Below are 23,831 nucleotides of genomic sequence, written 5' to 3' on the forward strand. Positions count from 1 at the left end.
TTCATGTAAGAAACTCCAACATATCCATCTGTCGGCGCGCATGCGCAGCTCACCTCTCAACGCACTGTGCCAACGAGGAATGTTGTGGGACGTACGTGGGCTGATACCACAATAACTCGGTGTGTGGGGTATTATAACGCCTATATATCACTCCCTTTATCTTTTCAGCACCGTCACTGAAACACACCTGGTTACGCTACCCTTCTGTGCGGCTACTTCTTTCGGTTTCAGAGCCCCAGGACCGCATTAGTGTTTAGCGTTCACTTCCTGCTTCCCCTTCCTTAGCAGCAGTTGGTTGGCTCCTGTTCTTTCCCAAGGCAGTCAGTCCTCCCTTCCCTCCAGCAGAGAGGTTGGTTTGATCCAGGTTCTCCCCTCGCTGCTTGGTACGGCCCGCTGGTTCAGCAGGGCTGGCGGGCGGCGTTACTGCGGCAGGAGGACGTGGGAGCGTTGACTCCCCGGGCGGCCGAGGAAGGTGAGCCGCAGCCCCGGAGATGCCCACGCAGCGAGACGGTACCATGGCGCACCCTCGGGAGAACGCGCACCAGATACGAGTGAAAGCCTACTTCAAAGGGTAAGTGGCTTCTACGGGCACCGAGTGGGCCGCCGAACAGGTAGGGTGGAGGGAAGGACGAGGGCAGAACACTCCAGGAAGGAGCATTTCAGCGCATGAGTTGAAGGGGGCCACTGAGGTGACTTAGGGCAGGGTCTGAGGTTGAAACTTTGCGAAATAAGTGTGTGTGAATTAATCTTAGGACGGGGTACATCCGGCAGCATGTGATTAGAGAAGGGCAGCAGTGCCTTGAAACGCTACTTGTGCGTTGAGGCGCTGTGTTTATGGTATGCGTTGGTTTATGAGACTTTTTTTAAGTTCAGAATTTTTTTTATTAATTACAAAATAAAAGGTGTCAATACAGAGTTAACACACTACAATATAATGTACTACAATGCAGTTAAAAGAAATTGACCCATGAATAAAGGACGCAAGAGTAAAACAATAGAAAACTATCATGAAAGACATTGGGGTATCAAATAATCTTGCTTTATGGGACTTTTGCTGCTGGAATTTACTTGGTCATAAGAGATGTCATGTGCATTTCGACTCTTGGCCGATGCTTGTAGTTTGTAAATTGTGCTGTTGTGGGTTTTGCGTGTAGGATCGCATGCTGGCTGTGGTTTCCTTTCTGGGCAGGGGTGAACCCAGACTAGTGGGTCCTTTGTAGGATCTTCTGTTTTCAAGACCCCTGGTCTGAGGTATCCTCTCCTCCCCCTCTGGATTGTGTCATAAGGTGTTGGTTTCCAGGCCTACCCTCTGTACAAAGCGCAGTGCTCTGAAATGAAAGTACGGGCCCTCTCGCACCTATTGTGGTCAGGATTGACAGTAATACTCGCACACACGGAACTGCTTTTCCTGGTTGGCAGACGGATTAAGATTTTTGTTTCAGTTAGGACTGCATCCAGAACAACCCACTTCTTACGTAATTGGCTTTCTTTTCCCACCAAGACCTCCTTTCAGTAACATGTCAAATGGTGTATTTTGTCTGAAGGGCGAAGAGAGGAGGGATTATGGAACTGTACAAAAATAGAAACCTTATCAGCTCTTTGCGCCAGGTTTCCCTGTTGTGTCTTGTGCAATGTTGTGACCAATGAATGATAGTGAACCTAAAGTATTCTTCCCCCTGCAAAAAGCTAATCTGCAATTGAACTTGGAAAGCCTAACATAACACTCCCGTGCGGTTTTTGGTTTCTAACTTTAAAGAGCACATTTGATTTATAATTTTTTTTTGTTTGTTTTTTCTTTTAACTATAACGATTCACAAATAATGCACATTAATACACGAATTTATTTCATGCACACATGTTTAGATTCAGAAAGAATTCTTGTGATGGCGAACAATTATGAAAATGCGATTAATTTGATCCAGTTATATAGAACTTTATGCTTCTAGTGCAGTGGTCCACGCATTTTTTAGAACCACGATCCAAATTTTAGAAAGACAAGGTTTCACGACCCAACTATCTTTATTGTACTTACGGCGGAGCGATTTTTATAATGGAACTAAAGCATCATGTGGTAGTGCATTGGCATTTACTAACCGCACATTTCCCAATGAAATGACCACAAAATTTGCCCAGACATGCTTTTTTTTAATTATAAACCTATATAGCATTCTAATGATAATAAGTATATATCGGATTTCTGTGTCTCACCAAGTAAAGTGTTTTGATTTGTTTTGATCTATTTACATCTCTGTTTCCAGCACACTTCATGATTACAAAAAAGTGCTTAATTTTTGCTTTCGGTGCCACCGAATGAATACTGTTCATTTACAGGTATTTACTTTTGTTGTGTGTTGCAAAATAAACCACCAAGTTGTACAACTTTTACTTTTGCACTCCATGTACGCCAAAAAGATTGTCATATAATTCACTTAAAAAAATTCCTCTCACTTTGCAGTCACTTAAAGAAAACACCACTCCCCATGTTAGTACTTCAAATGTGAAAAGATAGACTCTGAATTTAAAGACATCTTTATCTATTGCTATGACTTAACCCACCCACTAAAAATCTACTTGGGTTGCGACCCAGTTTGGGAAATGGGGTTCTACTGGGATTATTGCTATTAACCCTAGTTGGATTAATACCACAGAAACTGTTGTTAATTTGACTCCAAGTATTATTGTTTTAAACTTCTTTTATTTTTATTTTTTTAACACTAACCACCTTATATTGTACATTCATTATGTGTTACTTTCATAGACTTTGCCTGGAAAAGTACCATGCGTGCCATTCAACAATTAATAGAAATGCAGTTCAAGTGACGATCGCCCACACAGCCCTCTCCTTTTCTACGTGGCCTCAGACAAATATTTATTATTTTTTATACTTTGAGAATTTTGGATATTAGTTCACAAGAAGGAAGCGAAACACTCAGAAACTTAATAATATTTTTAATGTGATTTAAAGCAGTACTGTAGATTAAATATTTTTATCATATCAGCGTTAATAAAAAAGTATCTTTCTTTTGTATCTTTCTTTTGTAAGTATGTATATTAGATATATTTTCCATACAATCCGAAATGTGTAGCTTTGTCACCTACAACGAATTAAGGCAAAGGATTTTCAATGTATATGCCTTCGAAAATATATAGACCCCCCCCCCCACTCCCCTTTTGCTGGTCAAGTTTAGATCCTCTACCTAAATGCCAATTGCACTGCCCTCCATGCATAATCTCTCTTGGGAGTTTCTAAGCTTTTCATTTTGTTTTCCAGTAGGCTGATCTTTTTCATCAAAGTCTAGTGTAGTTTCGTCTGACACTTGATACCTTGCAGAAGTTCTAATGGTGCAATATGTAGGTCTCTTTCAAATGTCCGACCAAGGAATGCAGCTAGTGCAGAATTTTGTTTATTATTTGCCTTGCTTTGCTTCAGATTCTGAAGCATTTTTTGCTGTTCTCTGAAATATCCGAAAGGATTTCAATTTTAGATGGTGTAATAGCCCTGTACATTGTTGGTAGATATGATCGCCATAATTTGTTCTTTGAAAATATGATAATCTCCAGAGGAGTGGTAGATCATGTGCAGAGTGCAAGAAGAGTTGTCTTTAGTTGAGATGTTGATCATCATTTGTTCACAGAAGGAAATTGTCAAAGTGTATGTTTTACAGAAAAGTTGGACTGGAATATACAGGCTAGACCAAACCCATGGCCGTCGGTGCGATCAGTCTGATGATATCATAGTTGGTTGGAACTAGGATGTCTAGAATAGTGAATGAGGATTCATATGTGCTTACATGTCCAGTGGATATTTAAACTTTGTTAAGCCACTTATTTAGATGAAGGCTACTTAGGATTATTGCTCAACTTGATTGAATAAAGAATGGTTTACACAAAATGGGCCGGAAAGTGAAAGTCAGCCCCCCTGTTCAGGTCTTGCCTGCCAACAGCACATGTGCTGTCACTGCAAAGGGGTATTGCTTACTGTAAGTAGTTTAGAGCCTGCCGATTGCTTACCATTTATTGGCTTCGTTCTCACGATTATTTGCTGCATTCTAATTGGCCAGTGCTTCCTAAGTCACTTCTGTTAAACAGTTTGTAACAGCGACCAAGTTCTTATTGATTTAGCTTTATTAGTGTCCTTCTGCTGAGCTTCAGTTACATGTTTATTCTTAAAGAGGCTGAGAACGCATTAAGATTGGTCCAAGCGGGCAAAGCCCCTGGAATGGACTGTATCCCGGCAGATCTTTTCAAATATGACCAGCCTAATTGGGTACAATATATTACAATCTTAGCTTATGCCATTGCTTATGGAGCTAGGATTTCAGATTCATGGAGAGGGGCGGAGATCTTACCGGTCTTTAAAAAAGGTGATCGATCATCACCAGGGAACTACCGCCCTATCAGCCTTATAGATGCCCTGCAGAAGGTCATAGCAAGAATGGTTCTGGCAAGAATACAGGCTTGGATGAGCATGGACAACATACTATCTCCGATGCAAGCCGGTTTCAGGTCATGCACGAGTACAATTGATCAAGTGCTAAGATTCATTATGATCTACTGGAAGGTTGTGTTTTTAGGAGGGGGGACCATTTATGCTGCGTTTGTGGACCTCAAATCCGCATTTGATCTTGTTCCAAGAGAAAAGATGTGGGTTGCACTGGGAAAAATGGGAATGCCACCAGAACTTCTGGAACTAATTATAAGACTGCATGAGAACAACTTTGCCAGAGTAAGATGGGGCAGGCAGGGACAGGTGACTGAGCCCTTTCCGGTTACCCACAGAGTAAGGCAGGGTTGTGTGCTTGCTCCCACCTTATTCTTATTATTTATAAATCAAGTAGTGCAGTATCTTGAAGGCACTCCTACAGATGCCCCAGTTTTAGGAGGCAGGAAATATCCTTTGCTTATTTTTGCAGACGACACGTTGATTCTGGCAAAAACTCAGAAGGGGTTACAGTCTGCTATAAATAAGTTCATGGATTTCTGCAAAATTAATGATTTGGAGATTAATGTCTCAAAAACGAAATTCATGGTGTTAACAAAAAACAAGCCACAAAGTAGCCATGTCAGTATGAATGGCATTGACCTTGAACAGGTGAATGTCATGACATATCTGGGTGTGGTTTTAGACTATAGGTTGCGGTGGAAGCCACAGATCGAAGCATTACACCTGAAACTTGCCCGTTTAACAGGGTGTCTGGTAAAGGAGCAACGTTGCTCACACACTAAAAGGATATCACCAGCAATAAAAATATATAATGCAAAAATAAGACCTGCAATTCTTTACGGTGCAGATCTATGGGGCTTTGTGGACCTTGCTCCTCTGGACAAAATGCAAAATAAGTTTCTGCGGAGTTTGGTCAGTCTCCCACAATCTACCCCGATACTACCGCTTCTTTTGGATATAGGCTGTCATTCTATCAAAGATCTAGCATGTTATAGGATGGTAGCCTTGAGGCGACGCATTTGGTCCACACCAGAATCGATCCTATTCGCTAATGAAATCCTGGATTTAAGATCAATTATGGGGTCTGGTAACCTTCCATGGTTTCGGGTAGTGAAGTCCACACTACAAAACATGGGCTTAAGTTTGCAGTGGTCTGATCCGGGAAACAATGTTTTTCCGTCAAAACAAGAATTTAAACTTTTGTATTGGGCAACTGTAAAAGAACAACATGTCAAGTCATCACAATCTGCAATCCTGACAGGATTGTTTTTGAGCCATAAGGTAGATTTCTGTTTAGAGCCTTATTGGGACAACATCACCAAGGGTTTGGATAGGAAACTCTACCCTCAGTTTAGGATAGGCTCATTACCAGTCAGGTCATATACACACAAATGGTGTGGATATCTAACAGAGTATTGCCCTTGGTGTAATGATCAAAAAGAATCTATAGATCATATTTTCTTTGCATGTCCAGCATACATAGCTCCCCGTCGCAAATGGCTTAAACCCATTTGCAAAAGGATTAAGACAAGAGGATGTAAGGAAGCACTTTGGATCTTAAGATCCAATACCTCCGAATGTTTGTCCATAGGTGTGGCAAAATTCTTAGGATGGGTATGGGTTATCAGAGCTAGGCACCTATCAGTCATATAACTGGAAGATACCTTTTACCTTTCATATGAATGTATTTCTGCACGTCTTTAAAGCAAATTTAATCAAGTTTTAATGTTTAATGTACTGATGATGTTTTAATGAACATTGAGTTTTTTTTATATTGTTCGGTATTTTAAGAATAATGTATGTATTGTTTATGAAGTCTTTTATGGTATAAAAAACCGAAATAAAGACGTTTGAACTGTTTATTCTTCCCCTCCCACCCACCTCACTTCTTCCTCTTTCACCCCCACCTGTTATGTTGCTTCTTTCCCTCCCACCCCAATCTTTGTCCGTGTTGCTTCATACCTTCCACCCTATCCTCCTGTTTGTGTTGCCTGCTGTTGGATGAGGCCCTTTATGCAGGTTTATCCCCAGACCTTTTGCCTCCTATTTTTCTGACTCTTTTTGATGGCTTTAGGACTCTGGGCACTTTACCACTGCTAATCAGTGCTGAAGTGCATATGCTCCCTGTGTAACTTGTGATTAGGAATGATTATGCATAATTGCCATATTTTATTTATGGATAAGTACCTAGTAAAGTGCACAGTGGGTGCCCGAGGCCTGTAAATCAAATGCTCCTAGTGAGCATGTGCAAAAACAACAGTTGATGGGACAGAATGCAAAACAATGTCATATATTCACTCCAGTACAGAGATCTGGGCCTAAATCCATCGTTGTTTTTGCTCGCCATACCAGTTTGAACCCAGCCATATGCAAATCACTATTGACCCTGTGCCTCATGGGAACAGTCCTGCCCGAATTGCCAAGCCAGGTCCTCCCTGGACTGGAAACAAGCATCCTAGGCCCGGTTTCGGGGTTTCACCCCTCTTCAGCCAGGATAGCTTGATTCCAGTAGCATGGAGAGCACTGGACTCACGTCTGAGCATACCCGTCCCACTCTGGGTGACAAATGCAAAAACAGTTGATGGACAAAATGCAGAACAATGTCATACATTCACTCCAGTACAGAGATCTGGGCCTAAATCCATCGTTTTTTGCTCACCATGCCATACCAGTGGGCATGTAGCACTGATTTTGCCACCCACATGAGTAGCCTTGTAACCATGTCTCAGACCTGCCACTGCAGTGTCTGCCATGGCACTTACACCCCAGTGCAGCCTGATAAAATAACCGAGTTATCAGGTGACAAGGTTATGCCTGTTATATCTCTAATGGTGTTTAATATCAATTTCTGGAATGTTTGAATAAGATTACATTGTCACAAACGTATGTATCATAGTTCCTGATTCTCAATAATCTTTCCATCTATATTTAGAAGTGCAAATCATTATCCCCAGCCTCTCTGGAATACAATTCCACCAGAAGAGGATCTTGTATGAGTTTTCCTTAAATTGCAAACCTATTTAGCACTTGGGAGCTCTTCTTCATATTATTGCTCATATTGCATCTGATACCGCCCTTTCCATCTCGGTCTCCCATATAGACATGTCTGTGTTCTGTAAAACTATATATAATCTGGATATACCATTCTTTGGTTGTTAAATGTATGTAGCGACTCCATGGGTGCTTAGTCTGTACCGCCCCATACCTTACCCTTTTCCGTTCTTGTGGAGTTGTTGGATTAGTTAGCGGTTGTCTCCAATAGATGAGTCAAAATCTTAAACACATTTATCTCCCCCGCCCCCAATCTGAAGGACACAGTTGGTATTGGGTATACAAAAAAATCTGATTCATAATTTTAAGTGTATGAGGTAGTACATGTATCTTTAAGTGACAATGAATAGCATCAATGAAGGCAACTGTCTGTTATCGAGCCAAAGCCTGTTTTGTCCAAGGCTTCCTTCATTGCGTGAATACAAGGCAGTCAAATAAAATGGTGTGTTCTGAAGAGGGCTTCTTAACCCCTTCGGGGCTGATGACGAGCTCGGCTCGTCATTAGCGTAACCTGCCGTGCGCTCATGACGAGCTGAGCTCGTCATGTAACGCGGTAATTTCAAAATTGCCGCGTACAGCGGGAAAAGCCGCCGCATTGATGCGGTTAAAATTGTATAAGCATAAGCATTTTAAAATCTTTCAAAACAGATAGCAATTCAAAAATATATCAAATACTAATAATGTCTATTTGGACCAACATAAGGCTGCAGCAGAAAATCTGTTTTGCACTCAACATTATTCTCTCTAAAATTCCAAAATCAAAAAATGTATTGTCTGCTTTTCCCTCCCCAATGGTTTGGAATGTGTTTCATATCCACTTTCATGTTTTCTGTATTAGTTTAGAAAAAGGTTCAAAACCACCTAACTTGTTTTCCAAAATAAAAACAATACAAAGAAAAAAATTATTTAAATGAATGTACTGCATTGATTAACTTTTCTCTGGGCTCCATTATAATTGGCATAATTGTGACTTAAAAACGAGTAAAAAATCTAGGTACTGTAGGAATGTGTTTTTGTTTGATTTGATTATCTCGATCTTGGAAACTTGTTTTGATTTGAGCTCGATTACTACATGTCCAAGGAGGAAAATCAAGAGACCAAAGGGTAGTCAGCCTTATCAAGAGGTTATTTGGATATGTTTTTATTGCTTCTGTTTGTAACTCGCAGTACTTTTCTAAATGGGTGGGGGCTGACTGAACTAACAAGCCAAGGGCGAATAAGTTCAGAAGCTCAAGAAGGCTCCTTGCACACATCATTGCTACTTTCAGCATAAGATTTGATCATGAGCTGAATGGTTGTTGGTGCATTTTAGTGAAAGAGATCAAGTATTATTTACCTGAGGGCTAAATAAAATCAGTACATTGTGAAACGTGAATATCTTTTGGTGTAATATGCTAATTTGTGACAAACATATCACTGTTGAACTCTGAGAGGTCAGAAGTGGATGTTTTTCACCCTTGTAGCACTCAATTGTGATAAATGTGAGGTTGGAGAGACTGAGCAGTAGAAGGATTTTAATTGGTAATCGTTTCAAGCCACATTTCTAGTTAAATTGCTTGGATACATTCAAATATGGTTATACAATGTCAGAAAGTGCTGTGACTGAAAGGGAATGGAAGTTAAGAGGAACTTTACTGTGTGCATATCTTTGCAGAATTCACACTTTTGATGTTTTCCGATATCAGATTATGCGATCAAGATGTATAAGTTATCAATATTAATCAACTTCAATTTTTGTTATTCTGTGGGTATAGTTTCTTGTATAATGTGTAAAATGCTCTATAGGATATCACCAGTTTTTTTTAATCGCGCAACATGTAACACTCTGTAAACTTTAATCTTGTGTTTCCGTATAATATAAACCTTTTTTCTCCTGAATCTTATGTTCACCTTAACAAAATTGTATTTCCAGGGCAAAAACAAAACGGGTTCCTTTTACAGTTAAAGACTTGCCATCATCTGCTTTTTTCATTGGTTGTGCGTTCACAAAATAGTTGTGAACTTCCCCAACTGATGAATTACTCAATCTGTTCAGTAATTATTTTGCGGTTACATCCCTAGTTTGCACCTTCACTTAAAATGATCAATATTCCAGAAGTTTTGGCAAACTACCTACTTACCTTGACACCCTGTCCAGAGGAGGGCAAACTTTCTATGAAAATCACCAGTGTTGAGTGCAGTTATTTATTTTTTATTTATTTTTAACAGAAAGGGTTTACTGGCTGCAAAATGTTTTCTATGATCGAATAGCCAATAGGGTTTTTTGATTTAATTGGTCATTCTAGACTACTTACAGCCTCCATCTGATCATTCCCAAAACCTTTGTGACTGACAACTTTTATAGCTACATTTGCCAACATGTGTATGACACTAGCATGATTCCTTGGAAGTTTCAAATCCACTGTGATGGTTTAGCAAACACTCGTCAGTTTTCTATTTGTTCTGTTCATGCACAACTCAATACCCTATCGGGGTATTGAAGCATAGTTTGTTCCCTGATTACTCCATTATTACCTGTTCTGAAGGCGTAGCTTCCCACTGCATTGTTCGTATATGATAGCTGAACTACACTTTTTGGATAACAATAAATACAGACTACTTGAGTTGATCTTTTAGACTAATTTCATTCTGTCCTCTATTCAAAAAATTGTATGGAAGCTGCGGACTACCCTGGCTCTTATTGAGTGGTGTAAGACACCTGTTTCTTTTAGGAAATGACACTACTTGATTTTGTTGAGGCACTCCTTGAGATTTTTTTACTTGAAACTTTATAAAACATGCAGACGTCTTCAAAATGTACTCTGGGTTTAAAGGCATCCAATAATTTGTATGTCTGAAAACTGTCTCACAAACCAATGGAGACCACTTCACTGTGGGTACCCAAAAGCCTTCTTACCCCACCTCAGTTGAGGACTTTAACTGCTAAAGCATTACCTGAATTTTTTGACAGGTGAATTGGACAGTGGATATTGGAATCGGAGTTAAGTAGAACTATTCTCATGAATATTGCCTTCCTGCCCAGCAGTGAGATTTCCCCAGTAAGTCACTTCAACCTTAAGGGTTGCCAGGTTATTTTTTTTTTGTGTGTTGGGTTTGGGTCTTACAGATGTATGCGCTCATATTTTGCATCACCAGTTTTCCCTGTCAACATTTGTTGCCACGCTATGACCTGTAATTTCCTCTGCTCCAAGAAGTCTTACTGTGGTGCAGTTAATTACCTGGTCTGCAAAAATCTTGATGTCTAGTATTGTGTCTCCCTTATTCTTTGGGTCTCTTCATCGATTTCATCATTTTATCCATGTGTGATGATGTGTGATCTTTATCTCTGTACTATTAGTCCCAACCTCTTTATTGAATAGCTTCAATTCCAGCTTGGTCATAATTCCAATACAAATGGAATACCTCTATGTAACAAGTGTCATTCCGTCCCTTATCTATACTGCTGACTGAGACCCATCATCTGAATCTCACATGAGCCAACTGTTCTGCATAGAGATCTGTTCATTCCGAAAACTGAAGGCCTGGTCGAATTTTCTCAAGAATTTTGAACATATATTTTCATGCCAGAGAATAAGGCTTTTTTCTAAGGCAAGTGCTTGGATGATTGGATGAGACCCCGCCGTTCCCCGTCTCTTGGATTGTTATCAAAGCCTTGGAGAGATTTTTCAAATAGGCGTTAATAATCTGAATGGTATAAAACTGTACTGGCCATGGTGGGCCAGAATTAGAATTATCCATAAGAAATGTGTCTGCCAGAGATTTGCTAGTTCATGGGTTCCAATGGTAACTAAGCAAACCAGTTTGTATGATTCTCAAGCCTCATCCCTTTTACGTGGTTCCAAAATAATCACTGAGTTACAGCAGCGTGGATACCATCGCCCCTTTCACTTCTCTTTAATCAGTCTGGCCCTATGAGCAGGGGTACTGGGCCTCACCCATGTAAACAGTGTTGTTCGTATGGTTTTGGCCTTCATTTTGTACCACCATTCAGGCCGTTGCGGTTTGTTTTCTCTTTTTCACATTGTATAGAGAGTCACAGAAAGGAGTTTGAAGCAGATTCAGGAATTTAAAAGTACACTGGAAGATCAGTGAGGGAGCTGCACACGGACGGGGATGTCCGTCTGTAGTAACTATACATTGGATAAAGAGGGGACATGGGGCATCCCATAAACTAAGTAACTTTAAAGATTGCTTGAATTGTTTCGGTTTTGAAACGGGTGAACTATTGGTGTGAACTTTTGCACATCAGTTCAATATTTTGCTGCTGCGAGAAGAGAAGTCAAGTTGTTCAGGGTACTTGAGAAATGCATTGAGTGGATAGGGCACACTTTTTGTTAGTGTTTTAAAAAACGGCAGCTCTTTTTTTATTAGTTTAAGCATTTAACATAACTTTTCTGTCACTATGGGAGGCTGAATTCGGAAATGGGAGAACCGAGTGTGATATCTCCCCAACTGGGTGGAGGAGGAGAAAGCAGGTAGGTTGAGGAAGAAGTGGAGGAGAGAGTGGCTCCTGATAGCTGCAAATCTACTATTTGCAGTTTGCATAGTTGTTCAAAGCCTGATTAAGAGTTCTAAGGAATCACACAGTCAAAACTCGTTTCTGAAACTTGTGAACGATGCAACAGAAAAACACGACTTGGAAGGGTGAGAAGCGCAGATCCAAGCAACAGGCCAATGCCTTATTTCGGTCAAGCCTGCGCTTGCATCTTGCTTGCGAGACCCTGTTTTATTCAGAAAAGGGCCAATGCTTACCATTTGTGCAGTATAGCGTACCTTTTCCTTACAGACTTCCTTAATTGGACAGTGCAGACGAAACCTCATTTCCATATAGCAGGGACCAAGCATATATTGATTGAAGTTAATTTGTGACCCTTTCCCTGCTCCCTACGTGATTGAGGTACTATTTCTCCCCCGCCCCTACTGTCCCCGCCTGCTACCCTCTCCAGAGCGCTTGCACTCTTTAAAAAAAATAAATTTTAAAAAAAGATTTTTTTTTTTTAAGGCACAGATAGATAAAGAACTTGTCACAATCACACGATGTTGCAGTGAGGACGCTGTCCCTGCTCCTTGTAATTTGATTCCATCCCTCACAGGCAAGCCATGGGAAGTGCTTCTGCCCCTTCCACCTCCACCCCAGTGGTCAATGCAGCTGAGCCTATGTGCGGATGTAGGGAGGAGAGGGGACTCTTAGTGCATTAACTTCTTTTCTCCTAACGTGCCAATCCTTTTTAAAATTATATTTTTATTGGCGTGTTTATATTTATTTACAGCAGCGCTGTGGGGACTTCATGCAGGGCTTGCCAGCAGTCGCAGCCCCACCGTACCAGCAGTCAATCCCCATGTGCTTGGCTCTTGGCTTCCATCAGGAAGGCATGGCTAAACCTATCTGATGCCCATAACCGACCCCTTCTGTAATAAAATTGCCAAGATCAAGGACAAGTTGTCCTAACCTCTTGTGCTACAGAAGCAATAGTCTCGAGATATGTGCAAGCCGCCGGAATCACATTTCATAGTTCCCACCCAACAGAAAAAGTTAGTCTTCACTTCTGTTTATATTGCAAGAGTCTTCTTCCTTTCTTCCCGCAGCTGTGTGGTGAAGCCAATAACCTCGTGCAGTAGCTCCTCACAAATATGTTTAAACTTGTTCTACTTTTTTAAGGTAATACCTCGTCGATGATTAATAGTGCAACATAGCATTAAATTATATTCTTCTCTGTACTGACGATAATGGGCGTTCTTAAATGAAGACATATTGTCCTTTGGCTTGCTGGTAGGGCACCAAGTAATGAGTTGGTGAGTGGTTTATTTTTGCTTAAGTAATTGCCGCATATTTCCTGTTCACACTGAGCTATGACAGCAAAGAGCTCATTGTTCCTAGCGTTTTTTGGTTTCATGATCTTTTTTCCTGAAACCTGATGTATGGTGTTGTGTTTTTCTTTCAAAACAGTTGCTGATTAAATAACCCCCAGAAACAGGACATTTATTGTGCACTTTTGTTGTTGATTTTGTGTTGAAATATTTTTTTCCAATTATTTCATGCCCTCCACTACCGGACTAACTTTATGAAAGATGTAAGAGCTGCAAATAACAGCAACCAATGACCACCAGTGGCACATAACTTTGAAACCAATTCTGCTCACAAGCCACAAGTGCTTACTGATATTGTGCTCTTTGTATATTCACTACTGGGCACACTTTGAGTATGACAGTCGCAGCCTAAGGGTGCTCCACACTGCAGCAAAATATTATGCTTGGGCATCTTCTCTCAGGTCATGACATTTTGAAGATGGTTACATTGTCCCATTTGTGTTTCCATTAGGTTTAGGTGAGGGTGCATTGAGTTTTCTTTGTTGTTAGTTAAATCGCAAATGTGACATGTATCCTGTAATTGAAACCCCAGTGTGTTCTTTGTTGGGTTGACTATGCTGACATTATGACTATTTGCTGGTTCATTGGCTTTTTTGTTTAATGAATGCATGCTCTTTCTATGCCTCAGCATATCCAAGATGGTATGATTAAGTAATCCCCCTTGTAATTTCTTATGTTTGATTTTGCTTATGTTGGATTTATGGTTATTTTTGTACACAAAGTCAAGATATGCACACATGCAAAGGCTTCATCCAAGGTGCAATGAAAATGCTGACTTTTTGTCATAAGTATCTAGTATGCAGTATTTTGCTGCTAAGTTAACCACTTAACAACACAACCTTCATTTTCTTACTTTTTTTTAATAACACTCCTTGAGGTTGCAAGGTACTTTACTAATGTAATCTGTTAGGCAAAATGGCTCAACACTCTGCATCCATATTATTGTAGCACACAGTGATTATGGTATTTTTTTTTTCTTGGTCAGCGTGTGGGTGTGGGCAACCCACCCAATGTCACCCTACTATTACCAAACCCTTCGCTAGGGAAATGGTCAGAATCGCCACTGCTTGTTCAAAATTACTTTCACTCGTTTGGGAATTGTACATACCCAGGAAGGTACGTATCTAAGGGTAAACAAAGAGTGTCCTTTTGATAATTAGCTGCCATACCATGACAAATCAACCTTCACAGGAAGGCACACACCTGAGACTTTAAACTCCTATAAGCAGCGACCTGTTTCTAAGTATTCCTACCTACACTGTCCTGTGGGTTATTTTTTTATTTCTTTTTAAGACATTAGTTAAGACTTTCTGACTGTACAAAACATATATTTATAATATACTTACTTATAGGAAGGGACCTTCAGCCAGCTCCTTTCATTCATTTATCTGTTGTTTTGTTATTTGCATTTTTCTTCCCCACATTACATCATAGGGTTGGAGATCCGCCGACTCAGCCATTGACTAATTTCACAGAGTGACAGCATTTTATTTCACAGCGAGCACATCCACACACACAGTCAAGGACTGATTGAGCGCCCGGCAACATCCCCAGGAATAAAGTTTAGCAAAAACAATGACAAAAACAAACATTGACAAAGCCAAAGAAAGGGCTGTCTGCCATTGTCGGACCTTTTGGCTTTGCCAATGCTTGTTGACTTGTATTGCGTTCTCCTGGCCTCTGACCATCACTCGTTCTCCTCGCCTCTGACCATCACTCGTTCTCCTCGCGCCTCCCTATTTAATTAGATGTGAATGTTCTGGGCAGGATTTGCTTCTCCGACCGCAAGTAGGAGTTGACCCTGTTCATAGTTTCATCACAACCTGCACTCCTAAGTATTTAAGGTTACTCTCAAAGGTTAATGTAAATAGTTGCTTTAACCAAGGCTGCTTCAATTATATTGTGAACTGAAGGCTTCCTTAACCGTCCCATTAAGCTGCTTCTATTTCATTGAGGATTTGCTCCAAACGGCAGTGTGCCATATGAGAAATGTAGTGACTATGAAAGACTGCTTTTCTAGATGTAGTATTTTGTTGTTTCTGTCTTTGGTTTTTCTTCTGATTTTTGAGGCCTGATCACTATAGCCACATTAAACTATTTGGTGCAGCCGGAAGCATTTCTGCTTAATGATTTTTTTTTTTTTTACCTAATCAACTTTTTCCCTCCCCCCTGTTTGTTTTGGTGCTTGGTAAGATGTATTGGAGTTAGGTTAGCTTTCGAAAATCACCAGTTTAAATACTAGCAAGGCCTTTTGAGCTTTTCAGCCTTCTGAGGAACCCAAGGGATAGCGTTGATAAAATGCACCAGCTGTTTGTCATATTGCCAGGAAACGCGGAAAAATCAAGTATTTGATTCATAGTATCACAACTTCATTAAGGAAAGCATGTTTACTTTAGCTAAAGTGAAGTTCTAAAAATATGTAGAAATGTAGCTGGCTCTAAGTAAACCACTTAAAGCCGCCGTCGTTTTTTTTTTATCCACTTTGCTAAAATGTATTTGCTTATGTAAGTTTCAAAGGCAATTGATATATTCTTTAAGAAGGAAACTCACATGTTCATGTCCCGATTTTTGTCAAAAATGTATTTTAAGGGAAGTCTGCTTAAAACGCATGTATATCTTGTTGCTGGGTTATTTCATGGTAATCTTTCACCGATGACTGAAATCGTGACTCACATATGTTAATCAACTGAAACTAATGTGAATCAGAGGAAGGTATCATGAACGTTTTGCGCAATCTTAACAGCTTCCGGCTAGAAGTCGGGTTGTGCGTGATTCATTACAACTCTATTGTAAAGTGTTGAGTCATGCCTTTTGGTTAGTATATTGTTAGGTGTTAGTTATAAGGTCTGTCAAAGTCATGCAGTTTAAACATATCGTTCACCTTTAAGTTTCAAGATGAATTCTCTGCCAGAAAATAGAAACCATTTTTCAATTCAGGCAGCCTGCTGTGGTTTGTAATTCCATCCTCACAGTTAATCCTCTTTAACCTTTTATTAGCATGTAGTGATAAAGGTAGCATTTTTGCCTCTTCACTGATATGGAGCGTTTAAACACGATGCAGTTTTACCAATGTTACTATGTTGGGCCTTTTGACATAATTACTTAAAAAATGTGTGATTTCCTATTCAGCAAACTTGAACGGATCAAAAATGTATTGACGACCGCATGATGAGACATTTGGAGCTAGGATTTAGGATTTGAGGTTGTGCAGTGAGTTAGCGAATTATATAGCTATAAAAACATTTTTCAAATTCCACGCTAAGGGAGAAAATGCTGTTCAAAGTCACACCGTTTATTTTTTATTGTTTTACCAAATCAGGGGTAAAGTTCCCTGACCTCAGCCTGCCTTTTTCTTTAAATCGCCAGTCCTTGTTTTGTGGTTATTTTACTGTCAGTCGTGCACTAGCTGGTACTGGTAATCGATGCCAAAACCCTCCCTTCACCACCCGTGCCTTCTGATATCATTAGTATACCAGCTCTGCTCCACGCATTCCTTGCCCCTGAATCTAAAAGCCTGGGGTTAGTGATGGTATTCCTTGTTTGAGAATGTATGGTAAAACGCTTGATACCGTTTCCAGTTATGCTTTGTGCTGTGGGCAGGAAATTCCAGATAAAGCTCATTAAATTTCCATGCATGTTTTGACCCCTTGGAAAGTGACCCGTGGTCTGATTTGTAAGCCTGCTTAAAGTATGTTGGTTACATCGGAGCTAAAAAAAAAAAAGTCGCAGCACTAGCCTGTCGTGGGATCCAGTTCACAAGCAAGATCTCAAGAAGCAGTTGTCTTCACTCCTGAAAAAATTTAGATATAGTGAGACAAGATTTCAAGTTGGCACTTTCAAACTGTGGAATTTGTTTGATGCCTCCAAACAAAGATTTAACCAGCGTTGGTCTTTGGTGGTTATGGCTAATGGTTGCTCCAGGCCTAACTCTGATATAGCAATTGTTGGGAAAACAAATGGAAATTACATATAGCCAGACTGTACAGGCAAAACAGGCCTGGAAAATATATCCCCAAAACCAGTTAGTGCTAAGGATAGTGGAAGCTTTCGGGGGAAATAATTAAAAATAAATAAATTAATGGATGAAGTTTTCAAGGGCTTCCGGAACAAATGCAGTACCTGCAGCAGTACTGGAGATTGCTATCCGGCTAGAAGGTTTGCTTTTGTCTTATAATTCGATATTGAACACAGGAATGATCCCCGATTCTTGGTGCTGCAGTACACGGATACCCATATTTAACAAGTAATGGCAAAGGCGATTGGTCTTAACTCTAAAAGGCCAAACTATTTTTTTTTTGCCAATACTATTTTTCCGATTGCCTGGGTGCACATCCATTAAAATGCATGCGTGGCTAGAAGTTTCGGATTAGGTTTTCTGTTATAGAAAACTAATAAGATGTCTGCTGCTGTCGGGGCATATGATATGACAGGTGTGCTTGCATTCGTTGTTAGTAATGCGTGTATGCATCGTAGCATAATTTATTTTTAAGAAATGGCAGATGGCCATCTTAGAACAATGTATTAAAATGTAAACTGTGTGTATATATGTATATGTGTGTGTGGGAAGTGCAGATCATGCATCAAACTGTGTAGAAGAACTTGGCAACTGCTTGGCATTGTGAAAATTAATAAATGGCGAGCGGGGAGAGGGAAAGAAAGCAGCATGGGCAAAAGAAGGAAAACAAGCATTTACAATGCAATGGTTTCGCCTTTGGAAAAGTTAGAGCTATTGGCATTGCTCACACACAGAGCCCCACACACAAATACACACACACACACACACAGAGCCAGACACACACACACACACACACACACACACACAGAGCCAGACACACAGACACAGAGCCAGACACACACACACACACACACACACACAGAGCCAGACACACACACACACACACACACACACACACACAGAGCCAGACACACAGACACAGAGCCAGACACACACACACAGACACAGAGCCAGACACACAGACACAGAGCCAGACACACAGACACAGAGCCAGACACACAGACACAGAGCCAGACACACAGACACAGAGCCAGACACACAGACACAGAGCCAGACACACAGACACAGAGCCAGACACACAGACACAGAGCCAGACACACAGACACAGAGCCAGACACACAGACACAGAGCCAGACACACAGACACAGAGCCAGACACACAGACACAGAGCCAGACACACAGACACAGAGCCAGACACACAGACACAGAGCCAGACACACAGACACAGAGCCAGACACACAGACACAGACACACAGACACACAGACACAGACACACAGACACAGAGCCAGACACAGAGCCAGACACACAGACACAGAGCCAGACACACACACAGACAGAGCCAGACACACACACACACACACACACACACACACACACACACACACACACACACACACACACACACACACACACACACACACACACACACACACACACACACACACACACACACACACCCCCCCCCCCCCCACCCCCAGACGCCCACACACAGAGCCAGACGCCCACACACACAGAGCCCCAGAGCATAATTCCAAGAGCCGCACGCAGTGAATTCCGGCGCCACCCACGCCCCCCAGCACCTTTCTGCAGCTCACGGGACGACGCCCGCACCCGGCCTGCATCCGTCTCTGCCACCATTAACCGGTGCTAGGCCGCGCCGCACTCACCACCTCCGGCGCTGGGTACACAGGGGCCCGCCTTCACTGCAGCCGCCGCAGTCACCAGCTCCAGACTCCCCCTGCTGGCAGGACCAGTGCACCTCACGTAGGCCCGGGCTCTTTATATGCTATTTATTCACTGCACAACGAGGCGCTCGTGTGGCCTCCATAAGCAGTTCCTTAGCCCACTCCACACTTAGACCACACGCCCGCAGGCACTCGATCCCAGCTCCGATGGGGGGGGGGGTTACTGCTCACCTCCGCTTGTATCTTCACGCAATCTCGTACCCCCGATCCAGGCTAGTACTTGCACACCCTGTTGTGAGAGCGGCCTGCGCACATGCACGTTCGTGAGCCGGCTGCCTCTGTGTGCCCCGAGGTTGGGAAACATTTAAGAAATGCGCCCAGGGGCGAATTTCTTCGAAAAGACTGATTAATCTACCAATAGGCGCAGGCTTCACGGGCGCCAGAGAAAAGTAAAAAACAGCCAAATATTTGTGGCAGAGGCCGGCGGAGGACAAACGGGCGAGAGGTCGGACTCCCAAAGAAAAGATCCGTCTGGGGTTGAGTCAACAGGCATTTCAAGTAGATTTGGTAATAGTGTCCAGTTTTCTCGCTCCTGTAGCGGCAGTTGTGGTATGAAGGCTACCGTTCCCTGCCTATCTCTGGATGGCAGGCACCCCGATGGACCGTGAAGGGCAGGGCATGTCGCCCTCGCCTACCCCCATCCGGGCTGTCCTTTGAAGCCACTGCTCTTGGCGGCAGGGTGTCACATTTCACACAGAGGGCAGGGCAGCTTTACTACCGAGCACTGGGAGTCGATCCATCAGGGAACGCTGGCTGGGGAAAGGCCGGGAATCCAAATGACATCTACGGTGCCCCGTGCGTGCCATTCTTTGTACAACACAGTTCGAAGTTCTCTGGCGGTGCCAGGTGTGCGCAGCTTTACTCTCAGGTTGAGCCTCGACAGATAAGTGCAGCACATGGACCGTCCTTAAGCCTCCGCTAGCTCCTTCTCTGCCCCTCAGAGCTCCTAACAGCATGTGCCCGAGGCAGCATCTGTGTCCCGAACTCCCTAGGTGACTCGTGTGCACCGGTGTGTTCCTGTACCCCAGAGAGCTCCTGGAGTTTCAGAAACACCTCTAAACTGCAGCAACCAATATGCCACGCAGAGCCCCTTGGGTTTCTAATGTTGAACCTGTGCCCAATAAAGACTCTACAGGCAATGCCCCACACAGCTCCTAGAGTGCAGTGCACCAGTGCCCCGATAAAGCTGCTATGGCGCGGTTCGCCCGAGAGCTTGACTGCCGCGCACCGAAGAACTCAGCCTCCTACGCCTCAAAGCGCTAATGTAATTCAATGAATAGGGAGTTCCTCGAGTGCCATGACCCATGAACCTCACTGAGCGCTATACTCCAGACAACTCTCGGGCAACTGTGCTTTCGAGGGCTCAAGGCTTTCTTGGGCCAGAAAAACCCAGGACTCCTCCTCCTATGCCCTCGAGAGCAAGAGCCCGATACCCGCAAGAGCTCCTACAGTTCCAGGGGCTCCTAGACTCGAGTGATGTGCGCCCAACAGCTCTTAGAAGCCGATCCATCAGAGAGCTTCCTCCAACCCGTCTTTACTTAAAATAGCTCTTATTATTATGCCCCAAGGACCTCTTGCCCCAGCTAGCGCAACGAATACTGTGCCTCAAAACTATTTTCATCCATGCAACATAAACATGTTAAGAGCCCCCGCACCCACTTCAGACCCGAGTCTCCCCCTGACCCTCACACACACAGTGCAGTGACTCTGCCATGCCCCCGCTGTGCCCGAGAGTCCTACCTTGGCCGCAGGCTCCCTCCTGACTCTCGTCTCCCGTGCTCTGGGCGGGCTCCTGGGCAGGCTGGGCACCGCTCACCATGTCTGCAGCGGCTCTGGGGCAAGTGTCCCGGGTCCGTGGGTGTCTCGGAGTGACCCTGCTGTGCACGCGGCTCTGGGGCTGGCACCAGGAAGGTCACCGCTCGGCTCCATGTGAGTGCCCACAGCAGAGGCTTCCCCTAAACAGGAGGCAGCCGATCAGGCAGAGAGGAGGCACTCCTCCTCTGCAGCCGGCCCCTCCCAGGCCCGGGGGCCAAGGAGCTGTGCTGGGACGCGAGTCACCGCTTCCCACCTGTGAAATCCAACCGAGAAATCATCTACAGTAGAGACACTGAAACCACAGAAGATCTATCAGCTAAATAAACAAGCATTCAACTTGTCAATTTCCTCAGGGCGACATGCCGCGTACAGCGAGGGTTATGAATGTGGAAAATGAAACGGCACGTCCGGCCTGCGGGGCTCTGCCCTCCCCGGCTCCTGCCTGCCTCCTGCCGCCCCTGCCTCCCCCTGGAGCTGAGGTGCGTGCGGCAGAGGGGAGGGGGTGGTCGCCGGAGGCGCTGGCGCTAAATAGAGGCGTGAGGTGTCTGCACGGGGGCAGAGCTGACTTTCAAAGGCACCGGATTGACAGAAGTGGGCCGCGGGAGACGGGGTGCAGAGCAGAGATAAGAAGTCGCTCGAGCACACCTTCTCCAGTTTCCTCACTAGGCCAAGCCATCAATAGTACAAATGGAAGAGGAGAGTGGCGTGATGGGAAGTTGGCAAACAAGCAACAACTTAAAAAGGTAGCATACGAATACCAAGGAAGACAAGTCAGGTCCCGGGCCGGCAGCCAATCACAGCGCGGCCCGGGGAATGACGTCACAGGGTGTCCCGGGCCGGCAGCCAATCACAGCGCGGCCCGGGGAATGACGTCACGGGGGTGTCCCGGGCCGGCAGCCAATCACAGCGCGGCCCGGGACACATGGCATCAAGGGGCGGGACTTAAAAAAAGAGTCAAACGCCCACGATTCGCGTTCTGACTGGGAGAAAGTGATTGACACTGATGTCTTCCAATGGCTAGCCTCCATTTATGGCTCTAGCCAATGGAAGACCGAGGCGGGACCAAAGCCCCATATGTAGGACATAAGATTTCGCCCTGGGCGGAGCACTGCTTACGCAGTGCTACGGCCAGGGCGAAACCTAAAAAAATATGGTGAGGGAGCAAGGAAACCCATGCTCTCGGATAGGGTGCTGTATATGAAATAATTAAAATATAACCGGCACCACTCAGCCTTCGATCGCGGTTTTCTTCATGCTGGGCACCATCTTTGATGCCTCATTTGAAATGATCGATAGCAGGCACCTATTGTATTGTAATTGCATTTATATAGCGCTTACTACCTCTGGCGAGGCGTCAACGCGTTTTTTCGGCGAGTAGCACGCCACTCCGGGACCCATAGATGATTAGTGTTGAATTAGTATAGTGAAACATACAAGTACATTTTAAGTGGTGGATAGGTTAGTCAGTTATTTGGATTTGGAATGATAGCAGAAGGATAGAGGAGGACAAAGGTTGGTATTTATATAGCGCTTGTTGATGCACGCTATTCAGGAAGCCTACAAAGGATTAGTGGTGAATTAATATGGTGAAATATGAAGTAATTTCAGTGGTGGATATTAGTCAGTTACTTGGAATGAGAAGGATAGCGGAGAGATAATGGTAAAAAAAGGGGAAGAAAGATTTGCATTCATATAGCACTTCTTACCCCTGATGGGTGTTTAATTGCTTTTCTGGCGAGAAGCACTCCACTCTGGAACCCATAAAGGATTACTGTTGAAAATTAGTATAGTAAAAAAATATGAAGTAATTTGAGTAGTGCATATGTTATTCAGTTATTTGGGTAGTATATTAGTATATTAGTATAGTTTAATATGGAATTTGAGAAGTGAACATGTTAGTCTGTTAATTTCGATTGAAAAGGATAGTGAAGGGATGAAAGTGAAAGGTTTTTTTTTTTTTTTTTTTTTTTTTTTTTTTTTTTAGGTCTTAGCAATAGGAGGAGGCTTTTGGATGAGTAAAAAGGAGTTTTGGAGTGGAGGACTCAGGAAAGAGCTTAAAAAGGTTTGTTTTAGGGGATCGGTATAGTAAAAGAGGTGTCGGATGATACAAGGAGGGGTAGAGTAGGAGAGAGTCTAGAAAGGGTTATTTTGGCAATCATAGTAGTGGTATGGGGTTTGGGATAAATGAGAGAGTGGATGTAGAGGATATATTGATAGATGTATAGGATGAGAGATAGGGTAGTGCATTGGAAGGAGTAGTAGAAGAAGTTTGAGATGAGTCAGAAGGTTGGGCTAGAAGATCTATTGAGCGAAGTATAGGCTGAGAAATAGGGTAGTGCATTGAAAATGCTAAATTAGAAGAAAGTTATAAATATGTAGATCCATAATTACATTGAAAGTATATGTGTTGCAAGAGTTACAAAGTGTGGTGGTGTGCAGTGTGTGTGTTGTGCGTTAGTGTTATTATGGTAGAAGGGAGAGGAGGGTTTGTTGTTGGACAACTGATGGAAGGATGATTATACGTTTGTTAGTGATAAAAGGTGGTCTGTTAGGTGTAATTACAGCAGGGAGAGTGTGTCTGAATGGGACATAGTTATGTATGGTGTTGATTGGTGTCGTGTTAGTGATGAGTGTATTTGTTAGTGGTATAGGATAGAGTTGTGTACTGTTTGTAGGTGATGGTGGATATGTGTGGTAGTTGGGATAGTAGGGTGTGTAGATGTGGTTTGGTTGGGTTTGTAGTGCAGGCTGGTACATTAATCTGTGCATAGTGGTGTGCGTGGTGTACATTGGTGTGAGTGTGTTGCTCTGTTTGTGGATGTGGATGGTGTGGGCCGGGTATTGCTAAATGAGACAAGCATTGGAAATGCAATAGGTCTCGCAGTAGGAAAG

The 23,831-nt window shown here is 43.0% G+C and overlaps 1 protein-coding gene across 2 annotated transcripts in view; it reads left to right on the forward strand.

Moving 5' to 3' along the window:
* Positions 1-258: 258 nt before the first annotated feature.
* PRKCI (protein kinase C iota) overlaps positions 259-23,831 on the forward strand; it is a 210,894-nt gene continuing 187,321 nt past the window's right edge. The window contains exon 1 of one of the 2 annotated variants that reach the window (XM_078666177.1): positions 259-571. In XM_078666177.1, the coding sequence (XP_078522303.1) occupies positions 492-571 (80 nt within the window). In that variant the 5' untranslated portion in view covers positions 259-491. The remainder of the gene's footprint in view (positions 572-23,831) is intronic. The other variant, XR_013602403.1, reaches the window with a different exon arrangement.

Source organism: Lissotriton helveticus, chromosome 11, assembly GCF_964261635.1.
Source record: "Lissotriton helveticus chromosome 11, aLisHel1.1, whole genome shotgun sequence".
Classification (NCBI taxonomy): Eukaryota; Metazoa; Chordata; class Amphibia; order Caudata; family Salamandridae; genus Lissotriton; species Lissotriton helveticus.